Below are 16,547 nucleotides of genomic sequence, written 5' to 3' on the forward strand. Positions count from 1 at the left end.
ATAGTTATCTCTAAAGTTAACAAATAATTAACATTAATAAATATATTTATTGCATCTTTTAACTAATTAATGAGATACTCCTCCAATATATATATATATATAAATAATTTAATATGTTAATACTCTTCTTGTAATTGTAAATTCACCTCGAGAATGGCTTGGGATAAATTTTCTATAAATTTAAGAGTAATAGTAACTTAAAAACAAAATAATACTATTAAATACTAATAAAATATATTTATATGGTGTTAAAGGTCATAATAATGTTAACGTTCACATGGATCCACGTGTCTAATTCTCCCGCTCCGTCCATCTATCCGTTAACCCTAGTCTCTCTCTTCCATTCTCTCTCTTCTGCAATTCTTCCCGTTGAACACAGACACAAGAAAACCCAAATTCTTTGTTTTCGAATAATCAGAAAAAAAAAAATAAAAAAAGAGACAAAATCTGTATCCACACACATTCATCTATCACAATGGGGAAGCTTTTGTGTGATTCAACTACCGTCGCCGAACCATTCCAAGGTTCGCCGCCGGCAGCGCTTCCATGGCGGGAACCCAAATCGGAGTCAATTACAGCCGTAGATCTCGTCGTTCCGGCTAGCGTTGGTGGTGCGACTTTCGCCGGCGGTTGGGAAGATGTCGTCGGTCTGGAAGAGCAGCAGCGGCGCCACCTCCAGAAGCTCCACGCCAAAGGCGTGCTCTGGAAGCCGCCAGAGGCGGTAGAGGACTCGTCGTCATCTCCGCCGTCGTCCTCCCATCTTAGATCCGTCGTTTTCCGGCTCTCACACGGCGGCGAGGTGTCAGCCGACGGGAACTGCCTGTTCACGGCGTCTCGGAAGGCGATGGGAGTCGAGGAGGTGGACGCGCGCGAGCTGCGGCGGCGGACGGTGATTCGGTTCTCGGAGGATCTTCGATCTGTGAGTTTTGTGGAAAGAGAGGCGATCGATGACGCGATTCGACACATGTACTCGCCAGATCTGAAGAATGGTTGGGGGATTCATGTTGTTCAGGAGGTGAAGTTGCTGGCAAAGAAGGAGGATCGATTTGCTCTTGATTCGGCCATCGACGAGCTCGTTCACCTCGGCATGCAAAGGTATTGAATCGCTTGAAGTTTCATTCTTTGGTTTTGTGATCTGCTTGTTTCTTTCCTCTTGACTTGCCGGAAGTTTCTTTCATTGATTTCATATAAACATGATTTTTATTTGTTTAAATTGAAAAGAAGAAATTCAAGAATGAGTTGTTCTCTGTTTTTATTGTTTAACTTAATGATATTTTGGACTAATTCATTCGTTTTCTCTTTTTTTAGGGTTTGAGAAATGTTGAGGTAATATGCGTAGAATAGTTATATTAGAAGATTCACAGCTACAATTATATAGAAGACGAAAGAAATTAAGAATGAAAGTTGTTTTGTTTGAGATGCATTTCTTTTTCACGCTAAATCAGATGTTCGCAAGAGATCTGTGTTTTTGTAATGTATTTTGATATGAAAAGTGTTGAAATGGGGCTTGGAAGTTTCATCACACTGCTGTTTGTTGCGTATGGTTTTGGTTGGTTTCTTTACTGTGTGTTCTTTTTCTGCTTGAAGAGAAATGGCGGCGGAGTCTATTTACAAAGAGAGATGTATTCCCGTGAATGATGGTCCAAGTTGGGCCAAATACATGTTGATCTCTGGTTCTCCTGATGATGAGTATGATATCATCACTTTGCAATATACCGAGGAGGGTTTATTATCTGTAGACGAAAATAGAGAGGGTCGTGCTGCAGCTTTCGGTGACGATATTGCAATTGAATGTCTTGCTACAGAGTTCAAGCGAGAGATATATGTGGTAAGTAACAATATCAGGAGCTTTCAGCGTAGCTTAGAGTTGTGTTTGGTGTATGTTTATATTTTTTTCTGAATTTTTCACCGGTTGTTCTGTTATCTGTGTGCAATCCCTATCTTCGGTGGAATAAGTTATGGTTTAAGCATTATTATTGTTTGATGACTATTTTTACACTCATACTTGTTTTAACTTTGCAGTGTTTTTTTTTTCTGTGTTGCTGCGTGACAGTTCTAACCGAGTAAAAGTAAATTGGATTTACATAAACTTTGTTGTTGAGAGGTTATCATATGGGATTTTCTTCAATTGAATTCTAGGAACTAATTGGAAGATTGATTGGACCTTGAGAGCCACTCCAGGTAGTTGGAGTTTTGCCCTGCAATTGCAGATATATCCTGGAATTTGATAACTCTCCTTGTAGGCTCGATTATGCCTTCAACTTTTCTTATGAATCTTTTACGAACGGGAGTTCCTTTTATACGGGTGTTGATTGCAATTGCTACTGATATATTTTACGTGTGATATTTTACTGGAGTTCATCTTTTTGTGCTGTCTAGTTTTTATACATGTGTGAGCAATTGTCAGTCACCATGCTTCCATCTGAATTTGTTCACTATTTTCAGGTGCAAGCCCATGGTTCAGATGCCATGGTCGAGGAAGAAAATTGTGTTTTCTTCCTTCCACATCGTCCAAGGAGCCGAATTACCGAACCTCCATTCTTCCTTTTCATGAAAGGAACAGGTACTGGAGAAAAAAAAATACTTTAACAGATATGACCATTTTCGTTCAAGCTTTAAGCAGTAATGTTTTCTTTATTTTCCGTCTGTTCTCATTATGGGCAAAAAGGTTGTTTAACCAGCAGATTGAGACAATTTTTTATTATGTTTCCCTTTATTGTCATTTTGTAATGAAATTTCTGAGTAAATTTCCACATACAGGCTGGTGCGGTGCTGGAGCTGACCACTATGAGCCCCTGATTGCTCATCCTTCCACCTTTGTTTCCCAGGAGAAGGTTGCTGTGGTACTGTGAGGTTTTCCCGACCTGCAATTTTGTGGAATAGAGATTGAGTAGAATTAGAATTTCTTCACCCTATTTATGGGCCACTATCAAAGTGTTTGCTCTGCGTTGTGGTGGTTCTCATATGTCTTGTCCCAAAGGAGAACCTCATTGGGTAGCATTTATTTTGTTACTGACTTTAGAATCAATCATCTTTGACTCTTGACATTGGACAAGCAGGTAGGCCATTGCCTGCGGTTTGAGCAACCCTAGAATGTTTGTATTAGTTTCACCGGCTTCTGTTTTGTTGTTCCTGTTGTTGAGTTAATTAGAGGGTCATACCGTCGATAGGTAGTAGTGTGTTGTTCAATTGGAAGAGTTGAGTTGTATCTCTGTGAATTTCATCACAGTAATGAAGTGGCTTCTTCTTTTCTGGGCTTCTGCATGTGTCATTTTTACTCTGCGATTCACTAAGTTTTCCTAAATTAATAGATGCGAGAAGCTGGTTCTCTGTCTTGGTCTTAGATGTCTTTTTTTTTTTAATAATGCTTAATGCAATTTTAGTAAGCTTTTATTGGAATTGGCTATTTCAGGAAAAGGGGCCTCAATAATGCATCTGAACCAACATTTACGCAGCACGAATTAGACCAGGAAAGCACTTACCGGTACACATTACATGATTTTAAATTTAGAAAAGAAATTAAATATTAAAAAAGGTTGTCGATTCTCATGCCCTCTTCTAAAAAGACAAACCCAACACGTCAAATTTGGATTAACGCAACAAATAAAGTAGTAATTTTATTTTTACGTGCACTATCTTTCCCTATGAGAATTTTGTATGACAAAAGAAAGTTCTCAACTAAGTGCATGGTGTCATGTTTTGTAGACATTTCTCAGTGATGTGGAGGTAATTCAAGCCTTTGGGAGTGGGGTAAGTGGGCATGTCTAACAATGAAGCAGCATAGAATAAGATATTAGTCCATCAAATATTTCTATTTTTCTATAGTCAAATTATAAGTTAATTTGTGAGTTTGGATTAAACATACCCTACTTTTTGCAAAGTTTGTTTAATTTTTCTGGCCTCTCATTTATTAAGCAAACATTAGATCTTTTAGGAAACACATTTTCTAAGAAAGAAAACGCTGTAAAGTCACTTTATTATTTGTTGTGTCCAAACGTGATGTGTTGGGTTTGGATCTAGACGACAGTTTCTTCCTGCACCTCCTTACTTTTTTTCTACATCCCATGATTTTTTTCCTTTTTGATATTTTTTTAGATCATGAATTTCGGAAATCATTTTTTCCCTTATAAAGTGATTTCTATATTATATAATTTAAAAACTAAAAATGACTTTTAGGTTATGTAATTCAGAAACTAAATAACATTCAGAAGTCCGGAAGCTATTTTTTTGAGAAAAAAAAAATTATAGATTACATGATTTAAAAATAATTTTGGCTTTTAAATTGTATAATTCAAAAGTGAAAAAACAAAGAAGAGAATTTTGGATTATCCAATTCAAAAGTCAAAAAATAACTGAGTATAAACCAGAAAGGAAAAAATGAAAAAAAAAATCATGGAAATGCAGGAAGAAAGTTAATCTTGGGGGGCGTCATATGAACATGACGCTATTTTAATCTTCAAGAGGAAAGTTATATATATATATATATATATATATATATATATATATATATATATATATATATATATATAAAGATTTCATAAACTATTATTTAATTATTTATCTCAAGTTTCAATCCTCAACTAAAAGTGCTCCAATATGTAAAATTTTTAAATCAAACCTTAATTTGGTAATCCAATCTTTCAATGACCCATACAAAATATTTTAGCTTCATAACATCATACAAGTTTTATGCATATATTTTCAATTTCATTTCAATTCTAAACATAAATTTCACTTATTAAAATTCAACTCAGATTTATTTTTTGAAATTTTATATTTATAACTATACATGTCTATAACACTTGTAATTATATATTTAGTTAAGTATAAGAATAATTACATCAATGTTTTAATACAAGTTAAAAAAAAAAACAATATTTAGATCTCGTACTAAAAATCAAAGTAGCGTATGATTATCATACATTTGTCATCTTAATTTTAGATAAAGTAAATTTCAACAAATCCTTTTAATATTAGATAAAATAAATTTTGACAAATATTTTTGAAAAATTATTGAGATTTGAAAACAATTACACATATATAACTCATTTTATTTTTAGAAGATATTATATACATTGCAAAAGGTTTATTTTAAAACTTTTAGTCGAGATTTTATTTTTCTAAAAAGCATTTCATACGATATTTTGTTCTGAAAATTTTGTTCTAAAAATCTTAATTTTCAAATTTTGAAAAGCTTGTTTAGGAAAATTTCGTTTCTTCTGTATTTTATTGTTTTCCTCCCTGATGTGGATTACAATTGTATTCTGACAACAATTCTTACAATAATATAGTTTTAAGTTACCTGAATTGAAAATATTATACGTAATTAAATAATAATATAATTAGTTTTTAGCTAAAATAAATTAGTTTTTTTAATATAAAATAATACCATCAACTATAATTTAGTATAGTTAAGTTATTTTTGTTCAATTCTATTTATAAGTTATATTATTGTTCCATAATGAGTATGATATGACTTTCGTAAAAAAGTTTATAAAAACATTATGATATTAAAGTTAGTTATTGATAATAACAATTAAAAAAATATACTTGAACAAACTATAATTAAGAATTAAAAATTTTTTTATACCCAGTATGAAATTAATATTCACATCCTAAATCTATCTTGATAACATTATTAAAATTAATCATTATCTACCGTTTTTTAGTATGAAACTTTTAATATAAAACTTATAACTTAATAAAAAAAAATGACACTTTAGAATAACCAACTTCAAAACGTTGATTGTTGGCACATAAATATGTTGACACAAGTGAGCCACTTTTGACGGAAAGCAGTACAGAGCTATAGAGAGTTTGAAAAATAGAAAGATTGAAAATAGTTATTTCATTTTATATTTCAGAGTCAAATAATAGTTAAATTTATGGCAATTTGGTTAGGTGCAGTGCGGTGTGGGACATCTTAATGTAAAGGCAAAACACAATTTGCAAACATAATTGAAAAAAAAGGGAAACCTAATAAATCGGAGAGACCAAAAACACCCACCGTCGTACATTGTCCTCTGCCACCCAGCAAGGGAAAGGGACAAGCAAAGCACCCCTTCGGAGATCTCAAGGGCCCTTCCCTCGTACACTCCGAACTCACACCCTTTCTCTTCTTATTTCCCTCTTTTTCAATTCTCTTCCCTAATTCTTCATTCCCTCATGGCCACCTCGCTCTATTCAACTCATTGTCGTTCACTCGCCACCTCCTCCTCTTCCTCCGCCTCCTTCCAGCCCTCTCCCTTCTCGTCTAATCCCGCTTACCTTCAACGCGTCACCTTCTCGCATCGCTTTCTCGCTTCTAAGGTCTCTCTCAAGTCTCAACCCCCGTCGTATAAGATTCCGGTCCACACCCAGCAACAGGAAGGTTCTTCTTCTTCTTTTTCTTCTTCTTGTACCCTTTTGTTTGTTTCTTTTAAATTTTGAATCTTTTTCTGTTGGGTCCTTTTCGTTCTTTTTATGCCGTACTACACATGAAATTTGGGATGTGTCAGGGAGAGACGAGAGAATTGGAAATGGGTGTTTAGTATGTTATTAGATGACTTTAACGGACTAATCAATTTGAAATCGTAAAATAAAGTTGAGTTTGCAAAAGGAACCAAGTCTTGCTTTTATGGAAACTTGGTTTCTGGCAAAATATTGGTGTGTGTGAATGTACTCAATCCAAGCTGAGTTTATTCACCAAGTTGTATTTGGAGCGCCCCAGATGGGAATCCAATCATATAGCCTTTTTGTCCTTAAAGTAGTAAAACTTATGTAAGTAACTGCTAATGTGTTAAATATATTTCAGTTTAGTCACTAATTTGGTATATTTTTCTAACATTGAATGACCAATTTGATGAATTTTTCAGTACTTGAGGGACTATTTTTCATGATTCATAATGCTTGGAGTATCACTTGTATATTTTTCCTTCTTTAGGGGCCACTTAAGAGAGAGAGTAATGCTCTAGGGATGAAACTGAGGGTTTATTCCAAGCTTACTATGTCTGATTGGCTGTGATTGGATGACAATGTATAAAATTACACTGGTAGTGCGTATATTATTTATTCTTATGATATATGGTTTGGAAAATCCTTAGTCATACATGGCGTGTGATTTCTGAATGTAGGTGCAGTAGCTGCTTCTGTGACACCTGTTGAAAATGGCACTTCTCACAAGCAGCTGAATGCTGAATTATTGTCTGTTAAGTCCCCAAGGGAGTCTCTGGTTGAAGACGGTTATGAAAAGGACGAAAATGAGTCCACCGTTAGTATTACTGTTGTTGGAGCCTCTGGAGACCTTGCTAAGAAGAAGATATTTCCAGCTCTCTTTGCACTTTACTATGAGGATTGTCTCCCTAAGGTTGGATTTTGATGGGATGGTATTATTATTATTTTTTTTTTGTGTGTTTGGATTGAGCTGATGCTTTGGTTTTTGGCAGCACTTCACCATCTATGGTTACGCACGAAGTAAGATGACTGATGCAGAACTGAGAAATATGGTTAGCAGGACCCTCACTTGTAGAATTGATAAGAGGTGATTATTACATCTTAATGTTTATCATGGCTATGGTTAGGCTACATATTTAATGTTTGGAAATTCGTGTTGTGAAATTTCAGAGAGAACTGCAATGAGAAGATGGAGCAATTCCTAAAAAGATGTTTCTATCATTCTGGTCAATATGATTCTCAGGAAAACTTTGCAGTGCTAGACAAGAAGCTGAAGGAACAAGAGGTAGTTGGATTGGAAAGGGGATAATATGGTATAATTGTAGTCTATAGCTTAAATGTGGTTCGGATTCTTACTGTAAGAAGCGAGCACTGTTTTAATTATAGTTTTCTGAAATAGTAAAATTTAATAATCGGATTGAATGCATTTTCCAACTTTAAAGCAAAATCCCTTGCCCAGAAGCAAATAGAAAAGATGAAGAGAAAAAAGGGTGGAAATAAATAAAGAAAACAAGAAAGAGTTTTAACACATTAGCTATTATATTTATACACCGGTCATGTCTATAGTAGATCTCTATAATTGGTATCTACTTTGTATTACGGCACTTTCCTTTTGGCTCTATGACCAATTGGCCATAATTTCATTGATGTTATAATTCTTCAAATATAACAATACAGATGACATCATCAAGAAAAAACTTATTTCTTCATGTTTCAATTAGAATCAACGTTTAATTGTATGGTTATTGTGTTTCTTTGACATGCTTGTATTCTTTTAATTTTTTTCTCTCTCCAATCTGCACTTTTTATTTTTATGTGCGGTTTTTTATGGCATGCAATTTTAATCTGCATCAAGTTTGATATACGAACAAAGAAGGAACTTATTTTATTTATTTTTGTCTGAATAGTTGAAGCTAATCTCAACATTTTTATGATCAGATTTTAACCATTCTGTTTGAATATGAAAATTGTTCTTGTAGGGTGGGAGAACTTCTAATCGCCTGTTTTATCTTTCAATTCCTCCTAATATATTTATAGATGCTGTAAAATGTGCAAGCTTGTCGGCTTCTTCTGGCAATGGTTGGACCAGGGTCATTGTTGAAAAGCCTTTTGGTCGTGATTCTGAATCTTCAGCTGCATTAACAAAATCACTCAAGCAGTATTTGACTGAGGATCAAATTTTCAGGTTTTCCAACTAACACTAATCATCTTCAACTTTAAGATTGTAATGTACATTTTATAAAGTGGGAAATATTATATAGGATTGACCACTATCTTGGGAAAGAGCTTGTGGAAAATCTTTCTGTCCTCCGATTCTCAAATCTCATATTTGAGCCATTATGGTCAAGGCAGTATATAAGAAATGTACAGTTGATATTCTCAGAAGATTTTGGGACTGAAGGACGTGGCGGGTAACTTTTGTTCCTTCACAACTTTCACACTTTCTTTTCACATAACGGGGATTCTTATCCATTTCCATTGTGCTATATGTATAGGTATTTTGACCATTATGGTATCATAAGAGACATTATGCAGAATCATTTACTTCAAATACTAGCTCTCTTTGCAATGGAAACTCCTGTTAGTTTGGATGCAGAGGATATAAGAAATGAAAAGGTATCAAATGGTTGTGTCTTGAATTCAGTTGTTCTAAATAATTGTGAATTTTTCTTTTTCACTAGATTTTCAATTACCTGATGGATGTCAGGTCAAGGTTCTTCGTTCAATGAGACCCTTGCAACTTGAGGATGTGGTTATAGGCCAGTATAAGAGCCACACAAGAGGAGGTGTTACGTATCCAGCCTATGTTGATGACAAAACTGTACCAGTAGGCAGCTTAACTCCAACATTTGCTGCGGCTGCCCTCTTTATAGATAATGCAAGATGGGACGGGGTACCTTTTCTGATGAAGGCAGGGAAAGCATTACACAGCAAAGGGTGAGGGGAGGAAATGAATTTACTTTAGTGTTAGCCATCTGTATATACTTCTAGGCCTCCACGCCCACTTTAGATATATTTAACTGCTATTTTGTTTTGGGTTCAGAGCTGAGATCCGGGTACAGTTCAGGCATGTGCCGGGTAATCTGTACAATCGAAATTTTGGTGCAGATCTTGATCGGGCAACCAATGAACTTGTTATCAGAGTTCAGCCTGATGAGGCTATTTATTTGAAGATAAACAACAAAGTTCCAGGTCTGGGAATGAAGTTGGACCGCAGTAATCTAAATCTTCACTATGCAGCAAGGTATCTACTAAAAAATCAACTTTATGGGACCCCTGAAGTACACTCTTCATCAGATTATCATCTCACAAATTCACTTCATTCTTAGTTTCTTACTTTCTTAAACTGGTGACAGTGTTCAACATTGATCTAGTGTCCATATAATCTTTGTGGGCATGTGAAATGCTGCCACCATAATTGCAGGATTTTTCTTGCTCCATAGACAAAATTGGACATTTTGAAAGTAGCAAAGTGCTATCTATGGATGACATACTGTATGATCATTTTGAAAGTAGTTTTCATTTTTACTTCATTTCAGATATTCAAAGGAGATTCCAGATGCTTATGAGAGGCTACTGTTGGATGCCATTGAAGGAGAAAGAAGACTCTTCATACGCAGTGATGAACTGGATGCGGCTTGGTCACTCTTTACACCTGTGCTGAAGGAACTAGAAGAGAAGAAGATAATTCCAGAGTACTATCCTTATGGTAGTAGGGGTCCTGTTGGTGCTCACTATCTTGCAGCCAGATACAACGTACGGTGGGGTGACCTTGGTTCAGACATTGACCGCTAACTCTCAAATTTTGTTCACATGAGCCTCAGATGTTAGCTATTGCACATGCATGCTATTTTGTGGTTTCTGCTTTGCTTGCATTTTCTTTTTCCTTCAGCAGCATGGTTACTTCTCTGGTGGAAGGCAGATATCAGGCACACTTGAAATCATGTAAAGCAATAAAGCATCTGGTTTCAAAGTAGAGTAATAAAGCTCTTAGATCATTGATTTTTTTTTTAGTTATTGTTGTTTGAGAGTTCTATTGGGAATGTTTCATTTAGTTGCCAACCAATGTAGTTAGGTGATGATGTATTTTGATTCTGAAGAGGAAAATGAAGAAAGCTAGCAAGTTAGTATTAAACTCAACCTTTTTTTCTCTTGCAACCTTGATTGTGTTATCATAACAAGAGATGATTTTTCATACTTATCAATGTGTTGCATTATAATTTATCATTCATTTGTTACATGTATCTGACAGAACTTTCGCTTTTAATGATATAACATTGACTATACTAATTATGGATAAACAGAAAATAACATTTACACGTAATGTTTTTGGTTAAATAAAGAAAATCAGATTGCTTTGACTGAGGAAATATGCATTTAAAAGATAACAGCTAGAATTAATATGGCTGATTGAGTGCATACTGAAGTATTATTAAAGAAAATGTACTTAAATCCTATAAATTTCTATATCATCTTTTTTACAGGAAGAACTTCATTAAATAAGATATGTTTTTTTTTTCTATTTGTGCAATTGAATTTACTTAAATCCTATTTATTTCATTTTTTTTACAGGAAGAACTTCAGAAAATAAGATATGTATTATTGAGATGAATGTCTAATAATAGTATCTCAAGTTCTTGTAATTATTTTGCTAGTTTTTTAAAAATAATCTGCAAGTGCTCTGAGAACATACAATTATTTTTTAGTGCTTGAAATACCTTTTTAAGACTAAATTCTGCAGAAAAGTAGGATGTGATTGCATTTATTGATACAGTATTCTCCATTTTTTTATAGGCTTTTACTCGCTCCACTCATAATATTTCTTCACGTACCCCCTCAAATTTTGAAATAACCATTTTCAAAAAAGTGATTTTCAGATTATATATTCTGAAAACTTTTCGGAACAAATTTTTAAGAATTTTTAGCAAAGATTTTCGAAATAAAAATTTTGGAACAAAATTTTCAAAATGTAATTTTTCAAACATCTTAAATGTGTTTTGAAATAAATTTCCCAGAATGAAATTTTCACAAAAAGTATTCCGAAACTCATAAAATGTCTTTCAGAATAAGTTTTTTGAAATACTCATACATGAAATATATGTTCTGAAAAAAAAGCTTTTTGCAACATATGAAATATGTTATGCCAAAAGACTCTCTTAGAATGAGCTTCTTTTCTTTTCTTTTCTTTTTTTTGCATTTTTTTCTCTTTTGTTACTGTGCAGTACTGTTGTAAAGACTATTTTACTGTTTTCTTAATATTATAGGAGTAAAGTTAGTGATTGTGGGGTGCAGGTAGCATTAACCCTTTTTTAAGAAAATTGCCATAGACAGCAACAAGTAGAACACTAATAAACACGCCCAATTCAACTTTATGTGCAAATTTATTCACAAAATTGAAAAAATTGTATCAACATATATAAGTCAACCAACAAACACTTTTATCCCTTTTTATCTATTTATTTTCTAAAATAAAATATAAAAATCAATAAATGTAATTAATATCATCATTTACATTAAAAAGATGTGCATTTCCTAATACGACCTTCTTTCTTATTTCTCTTTCACCCATGATAAAGGTGTAACATAAGTAAGAACTAAATGAAACTAAGAGTATGATAAAAAGTAATGATTAATGTGATGTTAATGGTAATGGGAGGAATAAAGTGAAAGATGTCAGAAGAAATTAACCTTAACATTGGTTTGTGAAAGATTAAAATTTTTTCTGCTATTAATTTCTGCACAAGTGGTCCCTTTTGCTGTTAAATGTTTACAAAACCTTGCATCAGTATACGATCCACCCATGTGATATATCATTCACTACAAACTGGTGGGCAATTTATAGTGCTATAAATTGACCCAACATAAGAAAAGAAAGCAGCACTTAAGTATTACAAAATCACAGAAAAATGTACAAATTAAGAGCAATTGAAAGTGATAACAGCTAGGTTGATATTGTCCTTTGTTCACAATTAACCACAAGGTAATTAAGTGGCCCTCTCACATCCAAGCTCAAGTTCAGATACATTGCATCAAATGGCCTTTGTTGATGATCATCATCATCATGATGCATCTTTGTTCATTAATCAATTCATTAGTACCGCACACAGCACAGTTTTTCAGCCTACATGCACTGCACCACGTCATTTTGCTATGAATGAGCATGCACAAGTACTATGACTTAGAAGAAAAACATTGCAAAATACTACTTTATCAGGAAGGTTCTCTTTCAAGGGTGAGATTTTATTTGGTGGTAATTGAACACATTAACTCACGTTATGAAAGTATGAATCTAAGTTTCATGTTGAGTAAAAATGAGAAAGTTAAACACTGTATAAAGATAGAGACTCATAAACTCATTGTCTTAAGATTTTGGATTAAAGGTAATGTCATACGACTTGACTCATCTCATTATTGTTTTAAGGTTTTGGATTAAGAGTAGTGTCATTTTTTTATACGACTTGGCTCAGATCTCATTATTGTTTTAAGGTTTTGGGTTAAGAGTAATGTCATTTTTTTATACGACTTGGCTCAGATCTCATTATTGTTGCGTTTCTCTGATGAATTCCTCCCTAAAGATCTATCACACATTCACTTGACTTGATTGGCACCACCAATGCATTGATAATTTCTTGATGCATGGATCTGTGAAATGAAGTAAATCAGTTCTCATTCTTTTTGGTTCTTGTCTATAAAAAGACTCAGCCAAAAACCTCAGTTTCATAATTTTATTCATTCATTCATTCCCAGCACTCTTCTCACTTTACTTCTTGCTTCCTTGTTATTGGCTGTTTGGTGTTCTATTCACCACTCACTAAGAAAAGAGCAGCTCCACCTTCCCTTCTTGAAGCATAACTGAATATTCTTAAAGCATTACTGTTTTATGGCAACATTGTGATGTGAAGAATGGGAATGCTTTAAGAATTTCAGTTATGCATCAATCATGGCAGTTTTTTTGAGCCTGATCAACTGATATTTTATCTCTTAATCATAGCTCAAGAATCAAAGCAAAAAAAATATATCTGCATTGTATTCATGATGAAACAAGGGCTTACAACTTACATCTGGTTTTGTTTTTCACCACAGCTTCAAGTTAACTGATATGAACTGATAGCATCAATTATGCTGTTTCTGGCATTCTGTAATGAGTGTGAGGTAGGATTGGGGTTGAAAAACTTTGCAACTGCTTCATGCCACTTTTCAAGCCCTCCTAGTATGTGGTCAATTCACAGAAAATTTAAAAAATTACTATCTTCTTATAATCTGAATTACAAGATACACCTAACAGAAATTTCAGATCTTGCTTTCAAATTTTTGTTTAGATGGCCTCTTGAGTAATTAAAACGCCATTTCAGAACTTCTAATATGGTTCAATTTCAAAAATTCTTACTCTTGTTGTTGGGTTTATGGAAGAGGAGATTTTCAGATCATACAACCCTTTATTGGTAGTTGTACAATTTTGTTTATGAACGAATGCAATTTCTTTTGATGTTATTGTTGTACTGTATGTTACTATTTGAAGTCCTTTGCTCAGTTATTCGCAGCTAATCTACATCAGATTGTGTACAGTTTCTTTTTATCAGAAACTAACAAATTGACAATGTTAATATAATATCTTCTGTGTTAATATGAAATCCTTTTGCAATGTATAGGCGTTGAACATAGCTACTTGAGTGTGTGTGGTGGCATCAATTCTTAAGAACATGTTGAAACAGCTACCATTGATATATACACCTATATTGTCCATGAAAGCCAGTGATCGAAAGTGAGGGATGGAAGGATATGTGTTAGAACCTTTTGTTTTTTTTTGAAAGTTTTATGTCGACTGACGTTGGGAATCTAAGTATAAATCTAAGTCTGATAGGTAAAAATAAGAAAGTGAAACACCATATGTAAAAATGAAGACTTATTAATCTATAGCCTTAAGTTCTGATTGAGAATGATATCAATTTCTTATATGATTAGCTCAGATCTCGATAGTTAGTCTGAACTTTTAAGAATGTAGTATCAATTCCTTATACGATTAGATTCGCGTAAACTTTGACATTGAATTAAGATAAAGAGGAAAGATGGTACGAAGCAGTTGCATAGTTTTTCAACATCAATTAAGCCTAACTCTCTCTCATTACAGAAAACCAGAATTGAAGATATTTGTCATAGTTATCTGGTAATTTTAATGTGCTTCAGAAAGAGAACCAGATGCAGTGAAAAATTCTAAGCAGCTGAACATGATTTCAGTCTGAATAAGTGTGTATGTTATATACCACTGATCCAATTTGTGTACAGATTCTGCCAAGGGATTTGGAAAATCATGTAAACTCAATATTACAAGTAAATGAGATTATTCATCTCTTATCAAGCTGGAAAGTTGGAAATATTTTGTGATTAATTAGAATTTTGAAATGCTCCCTCTTGTATACAAATCTGCATAAAATGCAGGATTTCTTGAAGATAAACTTTGTATCTTTTATAAGATAACCTAACTTAAATGTAAAAAAAAAATTTGTTGCTCTTAATTAATTATATTGAATTATATATTGATTTTTAAAAATTAAATATAAGTACAATTATTTTAACCTGATATTGAAGTGAAAATATTGAAGATTTTTTTCATTGCATGTCAGAATTAATTCAGCTAACTTAATTGATGAATGAAGTAGTTTTGAACCAAGTTTAAGTCAATTGACCAATTTTTATATTTTTGAAAAATACAGTTTAAATTATACGAACTCTTAATATTAATTAACTATTCAAATATTAAGTGTTATATATATACACACCATCAATAAAAAATGTTACTAATTTTTTTTATTTTTAATTGAAATGAATCAACTCATTTCATTTATAAACATGCAACGGCCAAATTGTATTGAAATTTTTATGGCAATGAACCAAATTGAATAAATTAATTTTTAATTCAATTTGTAGTCAATTAAACGTGTCATTTAATTTTTTTTAAAGTACTTACTACTATTTTTTTTGTTGGAACTGATTTGTGTTGAAGTTAAACTTCATAGTTAGACTATTTTTTTAATTTTAATAAATTTTAAAAGAAAAATAAATAAAAAATAGTATCAGTCCAAGCAGATTTGATAACTTTAGAAACTTGGATAATTTGATTCATGTGAAAAAGTAATTTTAAATTGGATATAAATTTTCTTAATACAGTGTTTGGTTTAAAAAAGACGAGAAAGTGAAAAGGTTTGATAAATTGGGAGAAACACAGATGAGGCAAGAAAATATTCCCTTGTTTAGAATCACAGAAGAAACATAAAGATGCCAATTTTTTACATTTTGTATTAAAATTTAAAATTGTTTAATTTTATTAAGAAAATGTAAAAAATCATCAGAATTTATAAAAATTAAAAAAAAAATAATAATTAAAGTTTGCCTCACGTGTATCTGAAGAGAAAAAAAATATCTTAGAGGAGATGTGTAATGGAAGGTCATGTGAGTCTACTAGGTTTGGATTGGATGAGACAGACAAAAAAAGTAAAGAGAGACAAAAAGGAGATAATGATGTGGCAATACACTTACTTACCGTACCTGTCAGTACTCTGTCTCCCACACCTTTTTTTCTAGGTTTCACTTTCATACCACTTTTATTATATATCTATAGGTAAAATTTTTACATTTATTTAATATATAATATAAACATAAAATAATTATAAAAATATAAATTTTGTATTTAAAAAAAAATAATAATAAAAAAATGTCAAATGTATATACAAACTATCACAATAAAATCTTGGGTTAAATATGTTTTTGGTCCCTTAACTTTCAGTGAACATTGGAATTAGTCACTCTTAAAAACTTTAGCCTAATTTAGTCCCTCAACTTTAAAAATGTATGAATTTAATCATTTTAACTACATTTTTTTAGATTTATTTGTTGTTTCAAGCATGTTTCATGATAGCATTTGGATTATTTACATTGTTTGACACATTTTTGCTTCAGTGTTAACTGAGAANCGCGTTTGAAACAACAAATAAAGTTAACAAAATTTGGTTAAAAAGATTAAATTCATACATTTCTAAAGTTTTGAAACTAAATTAGGCCAAATTTTAAAGAAGGACTAATTTTAATTTTCACTAAAAGTTAAGGACCAAAAACATATT

General features: G+C 32.6%; 2 protein-coding genes across 2 annotated transcripts; both read left to right on the forward strand.

The window, feature by feature from the left end:
• Positions 1-287: 287 nt before the first annotated feature.
• Positions 288-3,335, forward strand: LOC106759547. The gene is made up of 4 exons (XM_014642765.2): positions 288-1,095; positions 1,588-1,828; positions 2,446-2,563; positions 2,761-3,335. The coding sequence occupies exons 1-4, from the start codon at positions 476-478 to the stop codon at positions 2,850-2,852; spliced, it is 1,071 nt and encodes a 356-aa protein (XP_014498251.1). The 5' UTR covers positions 288-475; the 3' UTR covers positions 2,853-3,335.
• A 2,605-nt stretch (positions 3,336-5,940) lies between these two features.
• Positions 5,941-10,631, forward strand: LOC106759394 (glucose-6-phosphate 1-dehydrogenase, chloroplastic-like). Its single transcript, XM_014642550.2, has 10 exons — positions 5,941-6,370; positions 7,113-7,345; positions 7,425-7,519; positions 7,603-7,717; positions 8,412-8,617; positions 8,694-8,843; positions 8,928-9,048; positions 9,140-9,369; positions 9,476-9,676; positions 9,972-10,631. Exons 1-10 carry the CDS (start codon positions 6,166-6,168, stop codon positions 10,225-10,227), a joined length of 1,812 nt encoding a protein of 603 aa, XP_014498036.1. The 5' UTR covers positions 5,941-6,165; the 3' UTR covers positions 10,228-10,631.
• Positions 10,632-16,547: the final 5,916 nt, after the last annotated feature.

The sequence above is a fragment of the Vigna radiata genome, chromosome 4, assembly GCF_000741045.1.
Source record: "Vigna radiata var. radiata cultivar VC1973A chromosome 4, Vradiata_ver6, whole genome shotgun sequence".
NCBI classification, from domain to species: domain Eukaryota; kingdom Viridiplantae; phylum Streptophyta; class Magnoliopsida; order Fabales; family Fabaceae; genus Vigna; species Vigna radiata.